We start from the raw sequence: 24,292 nt of genomic DNA on the forward strand, positions 1-24,292 counted from the left end.
CACTTAACGTACGTGATTAGTTACACATCATTGGAAGGTTAATATAAATTCTAAAACATTGCCTTCTAACAAGCATATTTTGGAAAATTTAAATATACATCTACATAATCCCTTGTGAGTTAACGCAATTGCGTGCAGCAAGGGATGAGTATTCAACAGTCATGCAACAGCAGGTTGCACTTGTATGCTTTCATGCACATTAGGGTGGTCCTTATTTTAAAAGTTTTCGAATTTATTTTGGGATGCCCCCCCAGTTTCATCCCATTTGGTGAGAAAACAAATCATGAAAATTATATTTTCAATTGGATACCAGGAAAACATGCCGCATCGCACTCAAAGTTTTGAAATTTAGGTATTTTTCAGCTTAGTAAAACCACTTGTCTGTTTCCACACACTTTTATTTAAACCCACCATGGTTTCGACAACTCGTGCCATTATCAAGGTACATAGCCTTGGATGACAGCCTTTTTATGGTGGTAGAGTTTTTCAGGAGGGGGGAGGGTTATTGGGATGTGTTCATTCCAAGGTTAATGATGACGTCAATTGGTGATTGGTGGGAGGTAGGGGTGAGTGGAATGGGAACATATGGTCGTTACATAATTTAAAATTAGCAGGGCAATTAACAATTTCAAACTGTTCTAAGAAATCCAGTTTCTGCCTCTAGTCATGTATGTACTTGTAAAATTTTTGCAACAAAATTGCACCACTGGTGTTGGTCATTCAAATGTCTTGCAATTCCTGATGAGTCGTCGTTATTTAAGAAACATCGTCTATGTTCTCTCATTCTCGTTTTAAAACTCCTCCCAGTCTGGTGAATATATTTGGTTTCACAATCGTCACAAATCATTTCATACACTCCACCTTTATCATCATTACAATATTCACCAATAGAGTTAAACAATAATTTACCTAGTGTCAAAGTAGTGTACCTAGTTGGTATTTTTGGGTGTTTTTCGCACATAACTGAAGATGATGTCACTCTCGGATTGTTCTATCACTTTTTTGTCTTCTACAACGACTCATTAGACACTCGCAGAGTATCACCTCAAATTTCTTTCATTTCTGCCCTTAGGATTCCGAGATATCGCACTGAGAGTGAGCGCCAGGCACCCCAGCCAGACAATTTGGGTGGCACGCGGGTTGCATACTCTCTACATTTGTTGTTCATTCCCACTCATCATGAAATCATAAAATTCTTTAGATAAACTTTAAACTTGGTCAATATAACCTTGAATGCTCTATTTATCTGTATTAATTGACAAAACAGGCTTAGTAGCAGTGGTTTCTTCTCTATATCTAGAATTTTATGTACATACGTATATGTAGAAATATGATAGCAAAAACGGATCTCATACCATTTTGATGATCTGCTAGAGGCCTGGGGCAGGTGTCATTCCCCAAATGTTGCGGTGGGACACGTTGTCAGCTGTTATGGGTGAAAAACAATTTAAATGCTATTCATTAGAAACCACCTTGAAATATATTTTGGATGTTGTATCCTTTTCAATATGTATGTTATTGTCTTTATATTATTTATTATTAGTGCGATAAATTTCATGCACAATTGACCTTAACTGAAATTAATACGTACTCTTGGCAATTAACGCATGCCTTGAGGGAATCCTTTGTGCATGAAATCATGTCAGTAGTTGTTTTCAACTCATCGTTTTTTATTTCAACTTTGCGCAAAAATGAAAATAACGTAAATATAATCATGAAATTCCCAGCCAAAACTATCAGTATGATAATAAGGTAAGCCAAAAAACCTATACTTTGTTATCAACTAATTTTGGGTTATTTTTACTGTGTTCAATTTAGATGTTACTCCAAACAAAACAGCATTAATTTCCCTGTTAGTATTTCTCATATTAGTATTTACACCAGTGGTGCAACTATGAGGGAATAGATACCCTAATAAGACTCAGAAGTGGAATAACTAGGAATATGCTTTTAGGGGAATTGGGGGCCTTAGAGAGGGGGGATTAGGTTGGGTAGTGGGGGCTATCCCCCAGAAAATGGGAAGTTAAGGAAAATTAAAAAATAAAATAAAATGCCTGAAAATGCATTTTACGTCATTTTGGCAATTTAAATTTAACTTTGTGCGGATGCATTTGTTATGTGTCCAAACTAGACAATGGTTTTAAATAATACTTTTATTTCTCTGGTGCTTTGGGACGAATACATCCCCTCATCCCCCTCCCCATACTCAAACCACTAAGACTCAGAGCAATTAAAAAGAAAATATTTAAAACTATTACCCAGCATTGACATGGAATAACTGCAACTACTTAAAGTTAAATCTTTAGTGCCTAAATGATGTTAAATGTATTCCTAGGCATGTACGATTTTTAAAATTTTCCCAGTTGCCAGGGAGGGGGGTTGCCACCCCACGCCATCTCACCCATTCCCCCCGCACCCCCAAAGCATATTCTTAGTAACGTCACTGATTAATACTATTATCCAGCTATACCATGCACAATAATTATTGGTATGCATTCAAAGTATGTAGAAATTTTTATTACAAGTATCATTTTTTTGTTCAGATTTCAAAGTTAATTTTCATCTCAAAATTGAAAATCATTCATTCCTTGTCCCAAAAGTTCCCCAAATTTCACACATAGTCAGGTGTTATGGCTGTGAAATCAATTTAAATGATATTATTTAGAATCCATCTTGAATTGCACTTTGGATTTTCTACCTTATTATTACGTATATTACCTATTGCTCAATTATTACACATTCTATTATTTGAGCCATCATAGCACAAATCAGTTTCTGGAGGAATATTTGTCTACCACAGGAGTGTATGATTTTGAATGTGTACGTGTTTGTTGATGGTTGGTAGTGAGGCTAATATATAAAAAATGTATATCTAGAAAAAATAATTATAAAAACAGATCCCATACCATTTTGATGATCTGTTGAAGGCCAGGGGCAGGTGTCATTCCCCGAATGTCGCGTTTAGACGCATAGTCAGCAGTTATGGCTGAAAAACAATTTAAATGATATTCATTAGGAGCCAGCTTACATTGAACTATGGATGATCTACCCTTATTATCATGTATGTTAATGCTTCTATCATGTATAATAGTATGATAAATTGTATATGCCATTGGCCCTTAACCTGGCCTGTGTTGGGCCGCCAAGACACCCTCCTATACCGAAATTGACGAATTCTACTGTCAGAATACCAATATTACCCAGTTCCTTGATGTGAATCATGTCCCATTCAACAGCATAATTAACATCGTCTTGGGTAAAAAAAATAATAATTTAATTTAATATGATTCAATCTCGTAAGATTCAATTCAATCTCAAGAGGGTGAGGATATAAATTTCAAAATCAATTATTGTATTCCACACCCCAAGACTCCCCTGCAGTCCTCCCCCTGAATACTCCTGGCACCCTCTGGCCATGGCCATCCACTGTCGTAAGATGGCGCCCAGCACAGGCCTGCCTTTAACCCTTTCACACCAGACATCGTGTGTGGCCGACGGGCATTTTCATACGCAGAAGACCTGACGTCAGGTATAGCTATCACAGATTTTTCAATGCAGACGACCGTATATATTGGCTCTGGCCGATGCGAGGGAAGGGAAGTGACCACTGAGGTAGCAATTGTTGGATGCATTCAGGCCCGGCCTGAGACCCAGCTTAGCGAGTCCTTAGGGCCACTCCTTAGCAATTATAAGCCGGACCCTTCAACTCATTTATGATCATCCTCTCTGTAGGAATCCGTTGCGAGGTGATTATGTTGTCAATAGTTTTTCCAATGACATATTTTGTGCATACTACAATTTTTTTATTACTTTGAAATGAATCCTTTGTTTTGATCCGAGGTTAAGTAATTTGTAAAGGAAATTTTAGCGTTAAAAAATAACAGACTTAAGGACTTATAGCCTTATTACCTTATGCCGAGCTTATACATATTTACAAACACTGTTGTTATTAGCACAAGAAACCCGTTTAAAATTCCACAATGCTTAAAAAATACTAGTTATTCTTTTATAAGAGTAAATTATTGAAAATCAAATATGTACAGTGTTTGGTTTAAAAAACACTGGTAACGCAGTAAGTTGACCATGGATTCGTGCTATGATAGGGATAGAGGGTGTCGTCCAGTGGGTGGGGTAAGGGACGGACGCTAATCGCTGGGTGTTGAGCTGGGTGCCAAAACAGAGGGAGAAAAATACCCAGGCAACTCACCCCCTAAACAGAGCTCAATACAGAGAGGTTTGAAATATTCTAATGCTACTTGTAGCACGAAAACGTTTTCCTATTCTAGCTGCCAGTGCGAAAGGGTTAAATGAAGATAATAGGTATTCTTGGAAATTAACATGTGCATTGAGGAAATCTTTTTTGAATGAAATGACACTAATACATAAAAAATTTATATTCAGAAAAATCAAAACAAAAATAGATCTCATACCATTTTGATGATCATCTGGAGGCTAGGGGCAGCTGTCGTTGCCCAAAATTCACACATAGTCAGGTGTTATGGCTGAAAATCAATTTACATGATATTCATTAGGAACCATCTTAAAATGTTATTTGAATGATCCACCCGTATCATTATGTATGTTGTTGCTCCTGGAATTTGTTATAATAAGCATGATAAATTGCAAGTGCCAATTGTAGCAGAAAGTACCTAACCTTGGGTTGGTATCTAAGGACTTTCCGTCGATGGGAAATGTTGAAAGACCCAAGGTTGGTACTGGTGGTTACTTCCGGTATTCCCCATTACGGGAAAGTGATATGTAATGTCAAATTAATGCCTCGTATGGTAGGAACTATCAAATAAATACATAGCCATCCAGTGCCAGCTTGCTCATTTAATCTCTATCACCCTCCTGGGCTAAAAATACAACACCAATGACCCTTAAATAAAGACAATAGGTACCTACTCTTGGAAATTTATTAGTACCTTGAGGAAACATTTTTTCATGAAAGCATTTGTGTCTTTGTTTTTCGATTCAATTCCATTAATTGCATCATTTTTTATTTCAAATTTATATAAATTAAAATCAACAGTGATGCAATCAAGAATTTCCTTGCAGATATTGTCAGTGTTATTTTAAAGCACATAAAAAATATATGTACTTTATAAAAAACAATATCTGGGTTTTTTTACTGCATTGAAATAAAATGTTACTCCAAGCAAAACAGCATGTATGTATTTCCCTGTTAGTGTTTCTCATATTAGCATTGGCGGATTTAGGAGGGGGGGGGGGGGGAGCACAGGGGCATGTGCACCCTTAGACCCTTAAAAAATATACAAGATTTTTAATAATGTCCCATTATCATTGCATTCATTTTGTATTACGATGTAGCCTAATGCCCCCCCCAGATCAAAATCCTTTTCTCGTGCCCCCCAGAGAGAAATCCTGGATCTGCCCCTGCATATTTAGTACATATTTACACTATTATCCAATTAGACCATGTACAATTACTTTTGATAGGTTCTCAAGGTATGCAGAAATATTTTTATACGAGTATCTTTTTTTTTGTTCAGATTTCAAAATTCATTATCATCTCGAAATTCAAAATCATTCATTACTTGTCCCAAAAGTTTCTTAGTACATACCTTGGCTGAAATGTCTTTTTAATGTTAAATCACAGGTTTGACAAACATACATATATTTAAAGATGAAACATTGAAATGTCTTGGCTGTTGTTTAAATTATGTTCTCATTAAAAATTTGAGTGCACTAATACATATATTTTCTAATGCTCACAGGGCATGGTTGCAAGTAATTTGTTGCAGTAAATAAAAAAAAATCATTAACAATCTGCCCTGCAATCTATGACATTGTTGTGATACGACATCTGCTATCATCTCAAAAAAGGTAAAAATGGGTGATTGGTCAAATCCACAATTTTAAGAAATTCAAATACAAAAAGAATCTTTCACCAATTTGAATAAAAATCTTGGATCCATATTCACAAAATCTATATTTAAAAATATTTAAAATGCAAAAGTTATTAATAAAGGATACAGGAAGAGCATGGCCTTATATATACAATGAGTTAATAGAGGAAGAAAGCTGGCCACGGCGGGTAAGCTAAGAAGGGGGGCATGGTGGTCATTAAGTTATTCAGAGTTACAAAACCTCTAACTAGAAACTCTTTCTCGTAAACAAAAGCTATCATAGCATAAATAAGTTTCTGGAGGAATTTGTCTGCCACAGAAGTGTATGATTGTGAATTTTTATATAGTATTTGTGTATGGTTGTTAGTGAGGCTAATATATAAAAAATATATATCTAGAAAAATGATAACAAAAAGAGATCCCATACCATTTTGATGATCTGCTGGAGGCCAAGGGCCGGTGTTTTTCCCCAAATTTTGCGGTTACACGCATAGTCAGCTGTTATGGCTGAAAAACAATTTAAATGATATTAATGATGATGATAGGAAGTTACAAAAACCTCTTTCGAGAAACTCTTTCTAGTAAAATAAAAGCTATCATAGCATATAAATCAGTTTCTGGAGGAATTTGTGTACCATAAAGGTGTATGATTTTGAAAGTGTATGTATTTGTTTTTTTCATGAAATGAGACCGATTTACAAAAAATGTGTACCTAGAAAAATGATAACAAAAACAGATCTCATACCATTTTGACGATCTGCCAGAGGCTGGGGGCAGGGGTCATTCCCCAAATTATGCAGTGGACTCGTTCCAGTCACGTGTTATGGCTGGAAAATCAATTTACATGATATTATTTAGAAATCAGCTTAAATTGAACTATGGATGATCTACCCCCAGTGAGAAATGGGTGGTGGAATCCACGTGGAACCCACGTGGAGATGTAACGTGGATACCACGTGTTTTTGGTCGTGGAATCAACGTGGAACCCACGTGGAAATTTGGTGGAAAAATTAAAACAGCAGTAGGTGCTGTCCTAAAACCATTAAAACCTCAACCACTCTATATCTAAACCTTCTATATATGTGTCTATGGTTTTTCATGTGCTCTCCTGGTTGCCTTTCCACGAATTATATAAAAATAGAATGTGCGATACATTTTCACATAACTAGCGTGGTTTCAGGATGATAAATGACGCAATGTCACCAGAGAGTTAAGTTCCACAAATTAGAAATTCTGTTTAACATTTTATGCTAATCACCACAAATCCACTTGAAATCAACGTGGATTCCACGTGGGTCCAACCACTCAATATCCACCACCACCATATATCCACGAGTCAACGTGGATTCCACGTGGGTTCCACGTGGATTCCACCACCCATTTCTCACTGGGCCCTCATTATAACTTATATTATTGCTCCTGGAATTTTTTATAAATAGTATGAAAAATTGCCTATGCCAAATGGCCTATAAATAAAGGTCCGTGGAAGACATTTTATTTTTTGCTAAAATTCATTTTTAAACCATGTGATTTTTGTGTTATAGAAAATCTTGGCAGTGTTTTATAATGCTACAATTTTTCCACATTTATAGCCATTTATTTTATGGAACACGTTTCATGAATACTAATACTTTTATTAAGCATTTTACATAACATTTAACACAATTTCGATTGTACAAAATTTCTGATAAAACTAAATGAAGGAAATGGTCAAGTATGTAGTATTGACATATATACGATCAGCTAATGGCAAATTCCCACTCCCTAATATATGTCTACACTTGGAGAGCCATTCCAGAATGTTTGGATTGTCAAGTTTCTCCACACTAAATAAAGTCTTTAAAAATGCTTCAGCAGTAGCGACAACAAGTTCCTCCTTCGCTTTCTTTGACTGAGTGACTGTGTGTTCAAATTCTTTAATTGCAAACTCAGCACAGTAAAATGTGCTCTGTCTTTCACAAAAAATCCTTCTGAGTTGAATTCACTTACCCTGGTATGAGCAGTAGCACTAGCTTTTGGAATTTTAAAATTCGTTTCCATCGTTCGATATTTAAAGCTGGAACCACGATAAATAACAGTCCAACCGCAAAACACAACCTCTCATAATGGTGTTTTCAAACTGAGTGCTGGGTAATTACGGTATTACCGTAGTACTGTATAACTTACAAATTGGCCAAAATATTTCATGTCGTGGGTTCCCTTTCGATACCCCTCACCCAGGTGTTGAGGGAAGGTAGGACATGCAGCTAGATACAACAAAATCGCTTAGTTTAGATTACAGCTGTTGCCAGTCGGCCAGGAAAGGCAGTGAAATAAGTACATGTAACTCAAAATAATTGGATTCATAGAAACGGGAAAAATTATTTCCCATTTATCAATCCTAAAACATGTAGAATGAGGCTTTCTCACCCGAAGAAATAGATGTTAGATTTGGCCAAAGTCAAAATGCTTTCTTTTTGCATTGAAGCTCAGTGGAGATCCGAATATCCGACCGCTTATAAGGAGAACCCCTCTCCTCCTGTCCTTTCTGTTCCTACCTTCCCTTCCCCAAATGCTAGCACTATGTGCCTTCAAATAACTATCCGTGTGTATGGATGTCTTTTAATGAATCGAATCGCTCAGTTGACGGGATGGCACCGTTAACGGTCGCCTTGGTCACCACGACACCCATTTCAATGTGGCCCAGCAGTGCGCCGTTCACGGCGTGAAATACAGGCAGTGCTACAGAGAGGCCGCTTTCTGAAGAAATGACTCTTTGCAATCAATAATTTCCCTGCAGATATTATCAGTGTTATTTAAAGCACATAAAAACTATACTATGTTAATACCAATATTTGGAGTTATTTTTTCTGCATTCAAATCAAGTTAAACAAAACAGCATGAATTTCCCTGTTAGTGTTTCTCATATTAGTACATGTTTACATTACGAGAGGGGACCTAACGGTTCAGAGAGGGATCTGTTTTCCCCATAAAGGGTTCCAAGCAGTGATATTTTCTGAGTCAGTGTGAGAATCCTGGTCGCCTCTGAGTGCATCTGTTTGCCTTTGGGATTTTTTTGGTTAATCAACTTTTTCTGATTTAGCGAAAAGGTGTGATGGCTGACTGGCGGGGTGGACATGCGGCAGTGAAGTTTATTTTATTTATTTTTTTTTGTAGGGGAAAACTCCCGCAGAAACTCTAGTGATGCTTAAAACTGCTATTGGGAATACTAATCTAAGTAAAGCACGTGTCTACGACTGGTTTTCGCATCTCAACAATGGACAGATGTCGATTGATGACCATCCTCATTAAGGGCATCCGTCAACATCAAGAACGGACGGCAATGTTGCAAAAATCCACTCCCTCATTCATGAAGATCGTTGCCGAACCATAGAAGAACTTTATAGGTATTTTGCAGAGGTTAAGGGAAACTATCCGGAAAAAAAGGGCTGATCTTTGGCACACAGGTGATTGGTTCTTCCACCATGACAATGTACCCGCCCACACCGCAATGTCCATGAAGTGGTTTTTGACAAAAAAAGGCATCACGCCAATCGTTCACCCCCACTTTTCACCAGATATTGCCACCTGTTACTCTCTCTACTTCCTAGACTGAAAAGGGATATTAACGGAAAAGGTTTTGGGACGGTAGGTGAAGTAAAACAAAAATCGGTGAAAGGCCGAAAGAACATTGATTTTAGTGAATTAAAAAATTGTTTTGAAGTGTCGAAGTAACGATTAGATGAATGAATGTGTTGCAGTCAATGAGGATTACTTGGAAGGTGATGACAATTTATAGAGAAAATATTGATTAATGAAAAAGTTACTGCGCAATTCCCGTTATTTTTGGCTCCCCTCATGTATTATCCAACTAGACCATTCACAATTACTCTTGATGGGAACTCTATGCAGATATTTTTTATTATGAGCACCTTATTTGGGTCAGATTTCAGAATTCACAATCATCTTGAACTTCAAACTATTCATTTCTTATCCCTAAACTATGTCTTAGTATGAGGGCTGGAATGTCTTTTTGAATGTCACATTACGGGTTTTACAAATATATGTATCTAAAGATGAGGTATTAAAATCTCAGGGAAATATTTAAATAAAGTTCACTTCAAAATCTTCAATGCACTAATATGCTAATATACTAGTATGTTTTATAACGCTCACAGGGAATGGTTGCATGTAACTTGCTCTCCTAGATTTTAGTGACAAGATTAAACAGTGGCATTTACCAGGACCCACGTCACCCTGGGCTTCCCAGGCAACTACCCAGGGTGGCGTATAGCTAGGGGGCAACCAAACGCCCAAACAGCAAAATTAAATTGTTTTCCAATTTTAAAATTTTTTATTTTTTATTCTATCTCATGGTGTAAATTTATTTTTATTTTTGCGGAAGAAAAGGTAGACTTTGTGAAAAAAAACTCATAAAGTTTCATGGCTATTATCCATGTATATAATAAAAATATATCACTGCCACTCATATTATGTTGGTTCTTGAAAAATATAAGTCTATTAAACTATTTGGATTAAAATGTTCTTATTACCTCCGAAAATGCTCTCTGGTATTTCTTTTTAACAAAAAATGTACACTGCATTATACACAAAAGAGGTGATGCTACACAATGGCTCAGGGAGGGGTCAGGCTTTGGAGGATAGACCCCTTCCGCCCCGAATTCAGAGAAAATTTTTAATTAATTTCATTTTACTTACTTAATTGCATTGATATTAAGTATGGAAAAGTGTAAGGATCGATAGAATATCCCTGAGAAAGCTGTAAACCTCACCATTTTGAACCATTTACATATCTTAAAATTTTCTGGGGGAGGTCCCAGCACCACCGGCTTACAATGGAAGGCATTCCATACCATCCAGATCCCACAGCATTGATTGTCCCCTCTAAAATTCCCCTGTCCTTAATTCCTAGCTGTACCCCTTTCCCCGGACCACTTAATTGGTATATGTAATTGAGGGGTATTCCATACCAAACCCCCCTTAGTAGGGCAACACAACATCAGTTTGCTCTGCGTTTTCCCTTGTGCGGGCCCTGGTATTGATGTACAAGTCATTTATATTTTGACCGTAACAAAGATAAGAGTGCTATCCACAAGCATTCTTGTTCTTTTCCGAATCCAATCAATTCCGCATTACAATATTTGAGTGCTCCAATTTTGGGGATTTGATGGATTTTAGGGTGTTTGCAGATTATAAAGCATACAAGCCTCAAAGTCTCAAAGTCTGGATCTACAGGCTTTATAGTTGTGTTCGCTAGTTTCCTTGTGTTCACCCATCCCTATTTCCTTTGATGCCAAACGTCGGGTTGAATCGACGAGCATTTTCATACGCAAACGACCTGATGCCGGCTATAGCTGACATGGGGGAAGGAAGGTGACTGGTGAGATAGCTGTGGTCGTATGCATTCTGGCCCTGCCAGAGACCCAACTTAGGGAGACCTTAGGGCCACTGCACCGTAATTAAGCCCGACCCTCCCCTTATGGGATCTGCTTTTATCCCACTCCACAATGTTGATTGTAATGCATTTACGTACATGAGTAGGCAAAAAATGTCTTGTGAACGCATAACTCAGCTAAAAGGTTTGCGCCGAGTGCATTTAAATGGGTTTATTATAGTATCCTTTGTGTTATGTTTTCACTTAGGGCGTGTCAAGAGGTGTGCCTACGCGGCGGGATGACCAGCCACAGAAATTGCATGATGTCGTACATGTGACATAAAACAAGCTAATGCAAAAACAACAAGAAAAAGGACAGGTGGGATACAACAAGAAGAGGAACTAAGGCGTTTTGGTAGGATGAGAAGTACTTGTGTACTAACTTGGGTAGCAATCTGTGCAGCCATGGTAATGCGCATAGCAGACAGACAAATAGACATCCACTTCTAAATATATGTAGAAGATGGTTAGCTAGATTTATAAAATCCCTTCTTACCTTTTATAGGAGGAATAGGGCAGGGGCGCAGCTAAGGACAAAGGCTGGGGGGTGGGTTTAGGCGCAGCTATAATACTTTGGGGTGTGGGGGTATTGCATAACCGCCTTAAGATTAATGGTGTAAAATGGCAACCATTACGGTTTCCTGAGCGATATGTGATTAATCCTAATACTATTCTATAAGTAATACAAATCCATTAAGTAAAATGGATTAAACTTAAAAATTTCTCTGAGCTCTGGAGGGGTTTTATCCCCCACGCTGCGCCACTGGAATAGGGGATGCTCAATTGAGTATTGAGTTTAATTCTCAATTGAATTGCGGTGGAATGATTAGAATGGTGGAAAGTATTTCAATCTTGTTACAATCTAAGAGTGAGGGATCGATACTTATTCTAGGAATTAAGGTACAGCAATTCCAATGGAAAACCTTGAAAATGTCATATACCTCTGGGTGGTTGGCCGCCGACATGCCAGGGAGTTGTCCTTGATGTTATGGCCCTGAAATAGTGAAGGCATATAATTGTAGATAAACCTCATTTATTGATGAAAATTAGAACTGTGTGACATCTTAAGATAACAGAAAAAATGTTATTCTAGACCTAACGTTGTGTGTTTTTAATGTAATAACCACTATTATCCAAGATTATTACAAGTTTTTCCAAGAGAACTTTACATTTTTTAGAATAAGGGTGTTCATAGGGGAGAATTCTTGTATTCAGAAATGTACTATGGGAGACATAAGTGATAATTACATAGGGGTCAGTGTTTGCCAATATCAATACCACCATGGGAATAGATTATCCCACAGCAAGGTACTATTGTTTTCAATAATTTGTTGAAAACCACACATCCAATTTTCCTATCAGGGCCAGACCAGTAAAACTTGGATAGCTGGCATACAAGGCTAATTGCACCCAAGGTCAAGGATGTGACGGAACTAGCAAAATTGGAGTCAAAGTATATGCGATGTGAGCAAAGTCTGGAAACGAGCACGTAGTCTCGTAGCTGATACTATTGCTATCATCATTGATTCATAACTAATTATATTCAAATGTGAGTTTGCACAGACTACTCTGAGTGCTTGAAGGAGCTTTGCAGCAGCGTGAAACTATGTACAGTGTCGTTAACCTCAGCTTCAATATCAGTGTGGCAATAGAAATGTAATTTAATTAATTATGAATTAATTTGATTAAAATCCTGTTACTTCTCCTTGTTTAAAAGTGATAAGTGCCATGGAAATTGAATGTTCAATGGAAATAAAGTACATCCAAATGAATGTTACTTCCAGAATCAGTTAATGAGCAATCTTCCCAGCTATAGAAAAAGGAAAGCAGTCCAATGATCCGTGATTCTCCTATCCTATTAGGCAAGTTAAGAGGCAGAATATCACTCATGTTTGAATGGTGGCAGGAATGGATCCAGATTGCAGGGGGAGGCACTCCTTTACATTGAGAGGAATCCAAACATCTGGGAGTCTACCATTTCAATCCTGTTGGCATTTGCATGAGGTGGAAATCTCTCTAGCTTACGTCCACACCAATACTTCTAGGCACACAAACATACGATACATTCACTTACCTCTTGAGGTGGGACTTTGGGCCTCGCCGCGGGTCACAGGTGGTCTTGATGGCGGTAAAACCTCCCGTCCCCATCGGGATGGTTCCGCGACGCTCTCTGTCCCAGGGCCTGGCGGACAAGATCTTCAATCCGTCTCTCTATAACCCCCACCATCCAGTCAATTTCATTTGTAATAGACGCTATATCCAGAATTATGTTGTTATACTGTTGCATGAATTCTTCAACTGAGGGACGGTGGAGGTGGGGCCCTGGAAAGTCTTCCACCCCCCTGGCAGGGCCCTGTTGTTCAACATTGAGGTCTTCCCATGGGTCTTCTACTAGGCCTTCTTCTCCCGGAGGAGGAGAGGCGGTTGGTGAAGGGCGGCCCTCCTCCGGGGGCAATGGGGACGTGGCTATCGGCATCTCTGCAGTTTCATCTGACGTCGCTGTTTGCAGCAATGCCACGTCAGCCCCTGAAGTCTCCAACTCCTCCGGGATAGGGCCCTCGGCAGCCAATTCCTCCACCTCTTTGCGTCCTAGGCATCTGCCTATTATAGAGAGGAATCCTTCTTGATCACAAATAAATTTGGGCCCATTTCATTCCCACCCCATAGATTTTGCTATCAAAATGGATTAGTTAATGACACTTGTAGACTATGCAGGATAGAGAAAGATCGTTTAATTTGATTGTATAATTAGAAGAATTGGAGAAGAAGCATTCACCTGGGTTCCTCATGGGGAATCTAAGTGAACAGTTGGGCATTAGGGACCCTAAGTGTCTTATATGTGTAACACCTAGTGAGGTTATCAAGGCTCTATTGCACCCTTGCAATGCCAAGGACCCATCTACTTCACTTGGGAATCAATCCAGTTACGACTCCGTACTAACTTACAAAAATTCCATAGCTCTAAAATACTACTACTAGAGTACTACTTCAGTGTTTTCCTAAAGAGGGGCTAATATGGCTTATTGTCAGTGTGAGTTTAAAAAACTATTTGTATCCGTTACTCTAGCAAGTCGTTCATTAATATGCCTTCACATAGAAATTATTGGGAAGATGTTTGCAAAGGAATGTGTTTATCTAGATATCTCATCGACCGGAGAAAAAATTCCCAGCAAACGCCACAAAAAATCATTATATGCATCGATTACATGTTCGATTCATGATAAATATGATCTTCATGTCCCGTTTTTGACTTTGAAGGAGTAATACAATGCAACGGAATTGCTGGAGACTTACCGGAAAGGAAATCGATTAAATAATTCATGACTACGATAAATTTCCGCCAGGAAAATTGAGGCTGGGAAATAACACCTTCATACGGGGCTCTAGCAATCTCTTCCTTGAGTAAATTTACCCGAAAACCAAGGAAAATGCGAGTTTACTGGACATAAAATTATTTTTGAGAGAACCAGATCCTGGTTGCTAAGCAGCTATCTCTGTGGGATGTATTAGAACAAAAAATGGGAAAAATATATATTCTTAAGGGCGTATTACACGATATAATAAAGTTTAGAAGTTGTTTTGTTACTTACGTATGGTATTACCCATATTGAAAACTGTTTCCTCAAAAAACTGGCGTTTTTATGCGTATGCACTGTTGCTACGAGTACCTTTTACAAGGATTACAGGCATTATAACGCACTCCTAGCAACGTGCGGCTATCGTCTTCTGAGGGCATTGTTGTGAGGAAAAGCATGCGGCTGTGCATATATATATTAGAATTCATTTCATTGCAAATATGTATACTGTTCTAAGAAACAATAAAGTGCCGTATTTTCAAATTAGTAAAAGTATTTTCGCTGAAATTATCTACATGGAGTCGCGGTGGCCGGTAATTTTCATGCGGGTATTTTTTTTTCTGCGTGAATTTTTATTGCCACGGATTAGAATTGATTGTTTCGATCCTTGTTGATTTAGCGGGGTTAATTTATACACATATAAATATCCGTCGTCTAAATATTAGTGCGCTGCCAGTTTTGGCTGTAATAATTTTCGGATTTCCAATTTGTTTGTTCACGCCCTCTATTTACTTCACCCCTTCTATAGTTCAAGGAGGATATTTTACGCGGCAGAAATAAAAAAACTTGGAAAATTTACGCGTGTTATTTAAAAAATTAAATCTGAGCATAGAAATCATGTAAATTCCTCTCGATAAATATGAATATAAGCTATTTATTCTGATTAAATATCAAACTGTTTATAACCGAATAAAATCTTAATTGCAGATTATATCGGCGTATTTAAGTGTCCAATAATATCTATCCTTTTCACACGGATATATTTACGTCGGATTAGTGTTCAATCTTTCAATCAGTGTCGCCGTTTCGTCATTGATATGAGCAATTGTGACCTTCGAATAAATTTCTTCCGCTGTCTCTTGGACGTTGAATAAAAAATTACATCCAATATTGTCCCACAGAAGAATCTCTCTCTTATTCCAATTTAAGATATTAATGCCAATGTGTTGACAAAATCCATCCTGCTACGTTTGGGCAATAGTTAACGTTGTTGGAGCTTCTGAATATTTCTGCTCTTCTAGGTACCAAGGGATTATAGGTATGAAATCATAACTATTAGTCAACAATCCTAAGATTGATTTGACGCAGCTCTCAATTCCTCTCTCCTATCCGCTAGCCTCTTCATAGCGCCATACATATTTCTACCCTTTTGCATCCTTCATAACCTGTCCATGTAACTCATTCGGGACCGTCCCTTGCCATTCTTCCCTCCCACCTGTCCTTCTATGATCGTTTAATCAGGCCATCATGTCTCATAATGTGGACAAGTAACTATTCCCGTCTTCTGCTTAAAGCTTTTGAAGACTTATTTTTATTCCCACTTTCTTAGCACTCCTTCATTACTTACACGTTCGATCAATTTTATTTTCATCATTCTTCGGTAGCAACACATTTCGAATGCTTCCACTCTTTGACTCCCAGTCAACACAGTATTCGTAATGAGGTCTTATATGAACTCATACGTTGGACTCCTTTAAGATTCCACATTAAGAGACATGAAAGGGCCTTTAAGACCTCACACTTCATGAGGTCACATGAATGATGTCTTAAAGACCGCATACTTCATGAAGTCTTGAAGACCTCACACTTCAAGGGGTCTTCAAGATCTCACACACATGAGGCCTGAAAAATCAAGTCATGTATATGTTAATGAATTATAATTTCAATCGTAATTATATATTTCTGCGTGTATAATATTTTTTCTTCCTTCAGTTAACTCTTTATATTAAGAGATGGGTTCGTAAACTTCTCCCTCCGATTCTATTAAATAAGCTGACACTTCCACTTTCCGCTAGGTCCGCCATTGTGTTGTCGTGTTATTCTACTGCCTTGAGCTCAGACGTCTAGTTTATGATTAATATCGTGTGTACTCCATGGCCTAGTTCTTGCTCGTGTTTTTCCTTGTGTCTACGAACGTGAATCAGGATTCCATCGGATCTGAGATCGGCACGAACCTTGTGGACATCATGATGTGTTACGTGCACGGAGACTGACTTGGAAGGTAAGTTTCAATGATGTTATGTGTACGATTCTTTATCCACTTGTTGATGAGAAAATCCATTAATTATACTATTTTCCAAGCTGGTTAAGTTCATGCTTATCATTGAGTATCGGTAAATATTCGTGTAAAATATTTAGGTGGAACACGTTTTGTAACGTGCCTTTGTTGTTGTTCATGTTTCATTTCATTCATTCATCGTATCCTTATAAATTTGCTGTTATCGCATTTTAAATTATCTCCGCTAATATACACACTATCTCGATCATATCTGGTACGTTTTCAAGCAGTCTTTTTATTATCTCGGGTTCACAAAACAGTTTTCCCTAAGATTATTGAAGTTTATGAACTTCTCCCCTGTTAAAAATTACCCATTAGTCCCCATTGAAAAAACCTATAGGGAATGATGTTCCCCATTAAATTTCAATGGGGAATATAATGTCCCTATGGGTTCTCAATGGGGAATGAATACCTCTTATGGGTTCTCAATGGGGAATGAATATCTCTTATGGGTTCTCAATGGGGAATGAATACCTCTTATGGGTTCTCAATGGGGAATGAATATCTCTTATGGGTTCTCAATGGGGAATGAATACCTCTTATGGGTTCTCAATGGGGAATGAATATCTCTTATGGGTTCTCAATGGGGAATGAATATCTCTTATGGGTTCTCAATGGGGAATGAATATCTCTTATGGGTTTTCAATGGGGAATGCCAAGTCCCTATAGGTGTTAATGTAGGAGAAGATGAGGTTATAAGATTAGAGTTATCATAGGTCCATGATGGAAAAAAGAGATTTACTGTAAAGAAGAGAATGTTTCCTATTATGCTATTCTCCCCCAAGTTTCATATTAATGTATTAAGTTCATAACAAACAATAGCATTATGCAGCTTCAATGTTCTTCGTAATGAGGTTGCCACATTGCAACCAATTATCCATCATAAATAGGTAGTTAAGAAATGGTGCTACAGAATTTATCCAAAGAAGAGCATTGTATTTTGGTGCATAAACATTATAACAGTTATGGATGATTATAAAATCAAAAATACATTTATACAAGAATACAAAAACAATTTTACATATTTAAAAAAAAGTGTTTAAACGGAACAGAGCTTACATACTCCGATTCATCCACCTCAATATGAACTGCAACACATTTAACAGAGGAAAATTGAGCGCAATACTTCCCTCCTCTACCAACTATAATTTTCAGATTATCCAGGCCACATATATTTACTGTTCGAAGAGGCTTGAGAACAACATAAAGGTCCATTTGTTCATCCCCCACAGCCACTATGTTGACAATTTTGGCAAATGAACCCTTGACCAGCTCAACATAGGAGTCATCCTTCTGGCCCAAGTCTCCATGCCCTTTGCTTGTATAACGAACCCCATCACGAATAACCCCCTTGTACTCCCTATATTGTACCATTTCTGGAAGGCCTTCACTAAATCCGACATAATCGGTGCTAGGGCCAAAGACAACTTCACCTCCACGGCACCTTCTCCCACTGACACATACCATTTTGTCACTCAAGTTGCAAAAGGCAGCCACTTCATTTGAGATTCCTTCAGCATTCTCAGTAATGATATAACAGGCTCTATTAATGTATATACTTGTAACAACCTGGTGAGGGATTCCTTTCGTAGCCTTCAATATCCTTTTCAAATTTCCTATCTCAGACTCGAAAGGAAAAGCAGTGTGGGACCATAAGGGCCCCCACTTTCGTACACTATCAGCTAAGTGAGTAAGCTGATGTACATTGTACGTCATCTCAAATTTCCATAATACTCTTCATGCTTTGCAACATATTCAGTTAGCATTAACTCCGCAGAATCTACATCATCTGTGTGAAGCTCATCTCGAAGTAGAATGCTGATAGCACGCACAAGGAGCTTCCAATGTGACAAGTACTTTTTCAATAAAATTCCATTTAGAATTGGCACACTGAGGAATAGAAACCAAATCTCAAAGTCCTTCGCTTTCATGTGCTTTCTGTTACTCAAGCACTTTGGCTGGCGTTTCAAAAAATGAGGTACATGCATTGAGGTAATGCGACTGTCGATTGTATTCAAGCTACTGGTTGAGCCAACATAATATTCCCTTTCAGTGTGGGTCAAGAAATTCTCAGTGCATCTCTTCACAACACCAAGCAAAATCTGATGCATATAGTCAGGAACAAAACCCCACACCATATCAAATGAAGATAAATTTAAAAGTGGAGAGATCGCCTGAATACCCATAACTTTTTCTCCAGAATGAATAACTTGGTCATAGCAAAGGCTTAATCCTTCCTCAGTTCGGGGCTCAGGGTTGGCATCGCAATGAGTGTACTTAACCGTTCCGTTAACATATTCACCTTTTAGTGTGCACCAACTACAACAGTAATACCCATTTACTCCAGTAATACCCTGCAGTGGAGCACGTGCAACTGTGTCCACACAACAACACAATGTGACAAACCTCACAGTTTTCATCACCCCATCACATGGAACGTCAATTCCATCCCTATATAACTTATTCATTTCATTAACAAAAGAGTCCATGAAGACATCAAAACGAGGTTTTTCCTTCCCATACCATAAACCTGCCAGAACCATATTTTTCCGACGCTGCTTACATTTCAGTTCATTTATCATGAGATAAATGGGTGTGACTGTTGTTCTATCCTTAAAAACTTGAGCACCATCAGCATTGAATGTCAATGACATCCAACTGGGAAACTGTTCATCTTCCCTTCGAATTTTCTTTCCATACAATGAACCACTTTGTATATCAACCAAAATGTCACTTGGTGCAGCACTAGTTAAAAACATAAAATCATCCTTGCAACTTACCACAATTTCCTGCAATTGGGTTCTGACATCCAATGTGATAAATGTGTGATCATACCTGTACCCTTTAGTGGAGTTAAAAAATTCACAATTTATACAAGTTTCCAAATTTTCATCACCACTTTTACCCAAATAATGACCACAAAATTCACAAGTGAAATGCATGGTCATTGAAAAATTGGAATTGAAAAGGCTTTTGAACATGTACTCAGTAGCAGGAAAAACACTAGTGCCCATGATCACATTCAGCATTTTCATTAAATCACAAGAGGCCGTCAGTGATAAACAATGCTTATTTACAAGAGATAAAACCAAAAGGATAATTTCAGAAACTGAGACGGCTACATTTAACTGAATAGAAGAAGTTGAGTGTAAGAAATTTTTAAGCCTGGAAAATGGTGATATTACCTCACTGTCACAAGAACTGCTTGAATTTTCACTGAGTAACTCATCATCGAATGCACGTACACTATCAGAAAAATTCAGAGAACTTGCCTCAGAGGAATTTTCTAAATGTTCACCAGGAAATTCGTCACCAGGTGCACTCACATTGTCAGAAAAATCCACAGGGTTCATCTCATAGAAATTGCCTGAATCATTGAGAGAGCTGCTATCACAGAAATCACTTTCATTAAAATCGCCGTCAGCCTTCTCCTGTTCACATGCAACATCATCGTCAGCAAGCTCTCCTCCAGAACTATAGTTCAAATTCGCTGGACTGTATGGCTGAAAGAATATATAACGTACTCACTTTAATGCTAATAGTACTTGAGTTGGTAACAATTGATTATAAAGATAACGAAAAAAATTGGTAGCAGGCACCCATAAAACATATTTCCCTCTAAATTCAACTACAGTACTATACTCAACTATACAATTATATTCAATTAACTGAAGTGAACGCACATAATAGGGAGAAAGGATTTGTACCTGTTCATCATCTCGCTGAGGGTCGTAATTCAGCCACACCTGATTTGATGCACACCATTCCTCTCTCGTTTCCGTTTTCACGGAACTTCGCCTAATTTTCAGATTAAGCTGCCTTCCTACATTTGAATTAGGGTCAAGGTACCTCTTATAAGGTTGTCTAGACATGGCAAGGTAGCTTAATAACCCAGATTTCACACGTTACGCAATCCACAAGCACAATTTGGCGATTTGGCTTCGCGTCATTTGGTTTCGCTTGGACCCTTGGACGTTGTTTTCTAGGGTGCGCGCGCACGAATATGACGACCCCTTGTGCGCGCATGGTGGAAGCGTGGTGGCGTGGTATAACTGTAGGTAATCAACTGTAACGGTACATCGTTTGAGCTTGTTGGTTGTAGTTAAGGCGCAGATTATAATTTTTACGAGATGGAAAACAGTAAAGAATTTTGGGCTTATGTCTTTTTTAAACTAGACAAAAAGTACAAAGTGGTGCCTCACACGCACATTAAAAATTTTTTTCCGAAAACGGAAAGTGATTTCGATAAGGCGAGGGAATATGAGATTAGGTGGCGAGAGTACGACCAATGTGACGGGAAGCCTAGTGATGCCTCCGATACTGACGATGAGGATTACTGGAGAGGGCAAATCCTGCACCTTAGCTGCAGTAGGAATCAGCTATTGGAATGGCTGAGTCAAAACCGAGGAAAGAGGATGCTAGTACACCCGGTAAAAACTACGTTGGAGGACATTTCTCGTCCCGCTAAAAGTGATGTGTCTGGGAAAGCAAAGAGCAAGGAGTGTACAAATGTAAGTACAAATTACACACATGAACTTCTGTTATGTTGGAAAGTGGAAGTCTGATCACTTTCTTAATAATTCCAAACATTTTATTATCATTCATAACTATTTCTGACCATTTGTTTCTAGCAATTGTTTCCCTGGAAAATAAAAGTATGTTTATATTTGTTAATTTTAAAATTAAGGTAACTTCAGTCTTTTGACATGATTATCTGTGACTTTAATAGGCGAAAAAGGCTGCTTCACAGGAGAGCAGAAAGAGGAATTGGCTGAAAGCAATGGACGAGAAAGAAAAGGGCCAACAATCCATTGCGGTCGAGAGTTATAAAGATGATTCTGCCGAGACCATTGGTAGGTTACGAAAAAAATTGAGTTCTGCGAAAGTAGATTTGCTCAAGAAGAATGCGGAAATTGAGCAACTGAAGCAGAAGAATCTAGAGTCCTTGATGCTGATCAAGGCTCTAACCAGGGAAAACTTGGAGTTGAGAAATGTTAGATATTTAGGTAGGTATTAAATTTATTTGCTACTACTCATGATATTGAATTATATTTATTTGTTAGTTATGTGGAGCTCATAAAAATTTTGTTTCCCCCTGGAGAAAGTGATGAGCAAAATCCCCAAAGGAATGCAAGAAAAGACCTGAGCAAGGTCTGGGGAGAAGGTGGTATGTATGATCTTTTTGCTTGGAATTACTTATATGAGGCCTTGATGGGTTTTTCAATTGTTGTTCACACCATTCCGCCAGATTTGAACTGCAACCCTAGTAAAGGAAAGGAACCAGGAGAGACAGCAGCTGCTGGCATTGTGGACTCTCCTACTCGATCACAAGGGGAGCCACTGCTGGCTTCAAGTGCTTCTGCAGAACCCCCGGAGAAAGTAGCAGCGGTTGCTGCTGAGCCACATGGTATGTTAGTATGTGCAATGAATATGCGTAATGATATCATATAATACCTATGTTAGTATGCAGTACGGTAATGTTAATTCATTTTCCAGGCACTAATGATGTGCAACAGTGGCCTCCATTCCTGCAGGAAAATGATGGCATGGTAAGTAAAATTCAGTGCTCTTTTATTGGTGAAATAAGTGGCAGCTATTTTCTTTTTTGCATCGTTTAAATACCATGGAGTGTTCTTATCCCTCGAGGGGAGCCTGGATACAAGATTTTGCCAGTTATCTTTACTCGCCTCTGAAGTTGTGTGTTTACTAAAGTTAGCATTGGAGAGGTGACTTCAGAGCAAGTGCTTGACATGCATTCACTCAGCGCAAACAATGATATGGAATATTTAACCCTTACTTTTCCACTTCAAGTTTTCTTAGTCAGTTACAGGTGTGTGCTTTGTGCAATTGCAATGAAAACCTTGATAAAGTTTTGATTATTTTGTAATAAGGAATAGTGCATAATTTGAATAATATATGCATGATTATGGAATTTGAATGGGAGGTGGACTGTATTATGGAGATGCTGGTATTCAAAAAAATTATTTTCTTTAGTTAAAAGCTATCGCCATCTAACAATGAAACTTCAAATTATTCAAGGAAAAGTTGCACTCTGTAGATTTGAATATTTAAGTCTATTCCTAAAATTGACTCCATGTACCATCACTTTTAAACTTTACGCTGACTGGCAATTAACATACTGATGGTGTTGCAATTTTATTTAGATCCATGTTGGTTATGGTGTATGGATCACATGTAAGGCCTGGGGAGTTTGCAAGGCTAGACCGGTGCTTAGCAAGAAAGGTGAAGATCCAGAGATAAAATACTGTAAGAACGTGTGCTATGCTGTCGTCGGTGACAAGATAATGGAAAGGAGCATAACTGGCAACACAGCTCCAAAATTCAAGGGCATCAATGAGCCGAAGCAGCAGTTGACTCCTGAAAAATACAAGGCTATATATGGTAAGTCATGATTTAAAAATTTTTAAACTTCAAACAAATTGGTCTTCTCTTACTGTAAAAATGTCAAATTTTTACCCGCTGGACATATCACTGTAGATGTTTTTTAATTTGACCATAGTGTTATTCTTTTGTGGTAGTACTTATTTCCTAATGACTTCTTTCATAGAATTGAGGAGACAGGGGAGGAAGGGGGGCATTACTCTTGGTAGAGGCATGGTTTGCACTTGCCCCCAATTTTTAGGGCAAGTGTAAATGCTGGCAAAGATTCATGTTATTTGTTCCAGAGAGGATACCATTGAATTGAGGATACCATTGCGTGCAAAATAGTCACTTGATAGACCATGTATTTCGTAACCAGAATATAGAATGTTACTAAAATTGATGTCAATTCAATGCTATTGAAATGTCAACTATTTATGTTAGGGGTTCCACTTACCCCCATATTCCTTACGCAGTTAATGGGCAAATGTAAATATTTATAAAAAAATAACCTGTTTGCTGAGCACAGCATAGATTCTAAATGTTAGGAAGTTGAGCCTAGCATTTTGTTTGCCACGTTGACGCATGCACATAAATATGAATGTGTTAGGGTGGGAGTGCATAACTATGCATGCATGATGCCATGTATAAATGTAATAAATAGGTGGATTTCCTGCATGATAGGTGCATAGCAAATGGTATAAAATTGTCTTCATTACTAATATTCCATGTTTATTTGCAGGGATAATGGCCCACACAGCACACGGACACCTTTCGGACATCCGGTGATTGTCCGCCAAGTGGCCTATGGACGTCCTACGGACGTGCGAATTCATGCCAAAGTATGTCCGCTGCAAGTCCGCATGTCAGTAAAAAAGATGGCCTACGGACGTCCTGAAAGTGTCCGCTCCGGACACCTTCAGGACACGTTTAGGTTAGGATTGCATTTTGTTCGATACAAATAAATAATAGG

At 38.2% G+C, this 24,292-nt stretch overlaps 1 protein-coding gene and 1 long non-coding RNA gene across 3 annotated transcripts; both read right to left on the reverse strand.

Annotated features, from left to right (window-relative positions):
- Positions 1-1,347: 1,347 nt before the first annotated feature.
- LOC124165184 lies at positions 1,348-14,239 on the reverse strand. Of its 2 annotated transcripts, XR_006866153.1 has the most exons (7): positions 13,379-14,239; positions 12,246-12,298; positions 6,616-6,697; positions 6,298-6,377; positions 4,431-4,502; positions 2,907-2,986; positions 1,348-1,426 (listed from the first exon to the last, which is right to left on the reverse strand). It is a non-coding gene; the product is annotated as an uncharacterized LOC124165184 (long non-coding RNA). The 2 variants fall into 2 exon arrangements; XR_006866154.1 differs by lacking the exon at positions 6,298-6,377.
- A 4,133-nt stretch (positions 14,240-18,372) lies between these two features.
- On the reverse strand, positions 18,373-21,983 carry LOC124165185. The gene is made up of 2 exons (XM_046542475.1): positions 20,646-21,983; positions 18,373-20,441 (listed from the first exon to the last, which is right to left on the reverse strand). Exons 1-2 carry the CDS (start codon positions 20,808-20,810, stop codon positions 18,651-18,653), a joined length of 1,956 nt encoding a protein of 651 aa, XP_046398431.1. The 5' UTR covers positions 20,811-21,983; the 3' UTR covers positions 18,373-18,650.
- Positions 21,984-24,292: the final 2,309 nt, after the last annotated feature.

The sequence above is a fragment of the Ischnura elegans genome, chromosome 9 (genome assembly GCF_921293095.1).
Source record: "Ischnura elegans chromosome 9, ioIscEleg1.1, whole genome shotgun sequence".
Taxonomy (NCBI): Eukaryota; Metazoa; Arthropoda; class Insecta; order Odonata; family Coenagrionidae; genus Ischnura; species Ischnura elegans.

What these genes read in the sequence shown, in the direction of transcription:
- LOC124165185 (XM_046542475.1), bottom strand. Translation starts at nt 20,810, where the DNA reads ATGTCTAGACAACCTTATAAGAGGTACCTTGACCCTAATTCAAATGTA. An exon ending in CTCAGCGAGATGATGAACAG is followed by an intron (nt 20,442 to 20,645) that starts GTACAAATCCTT and finishes ATATTCTTTCAG; the next exon opens with CCATACAGTCCAGCGAATTT.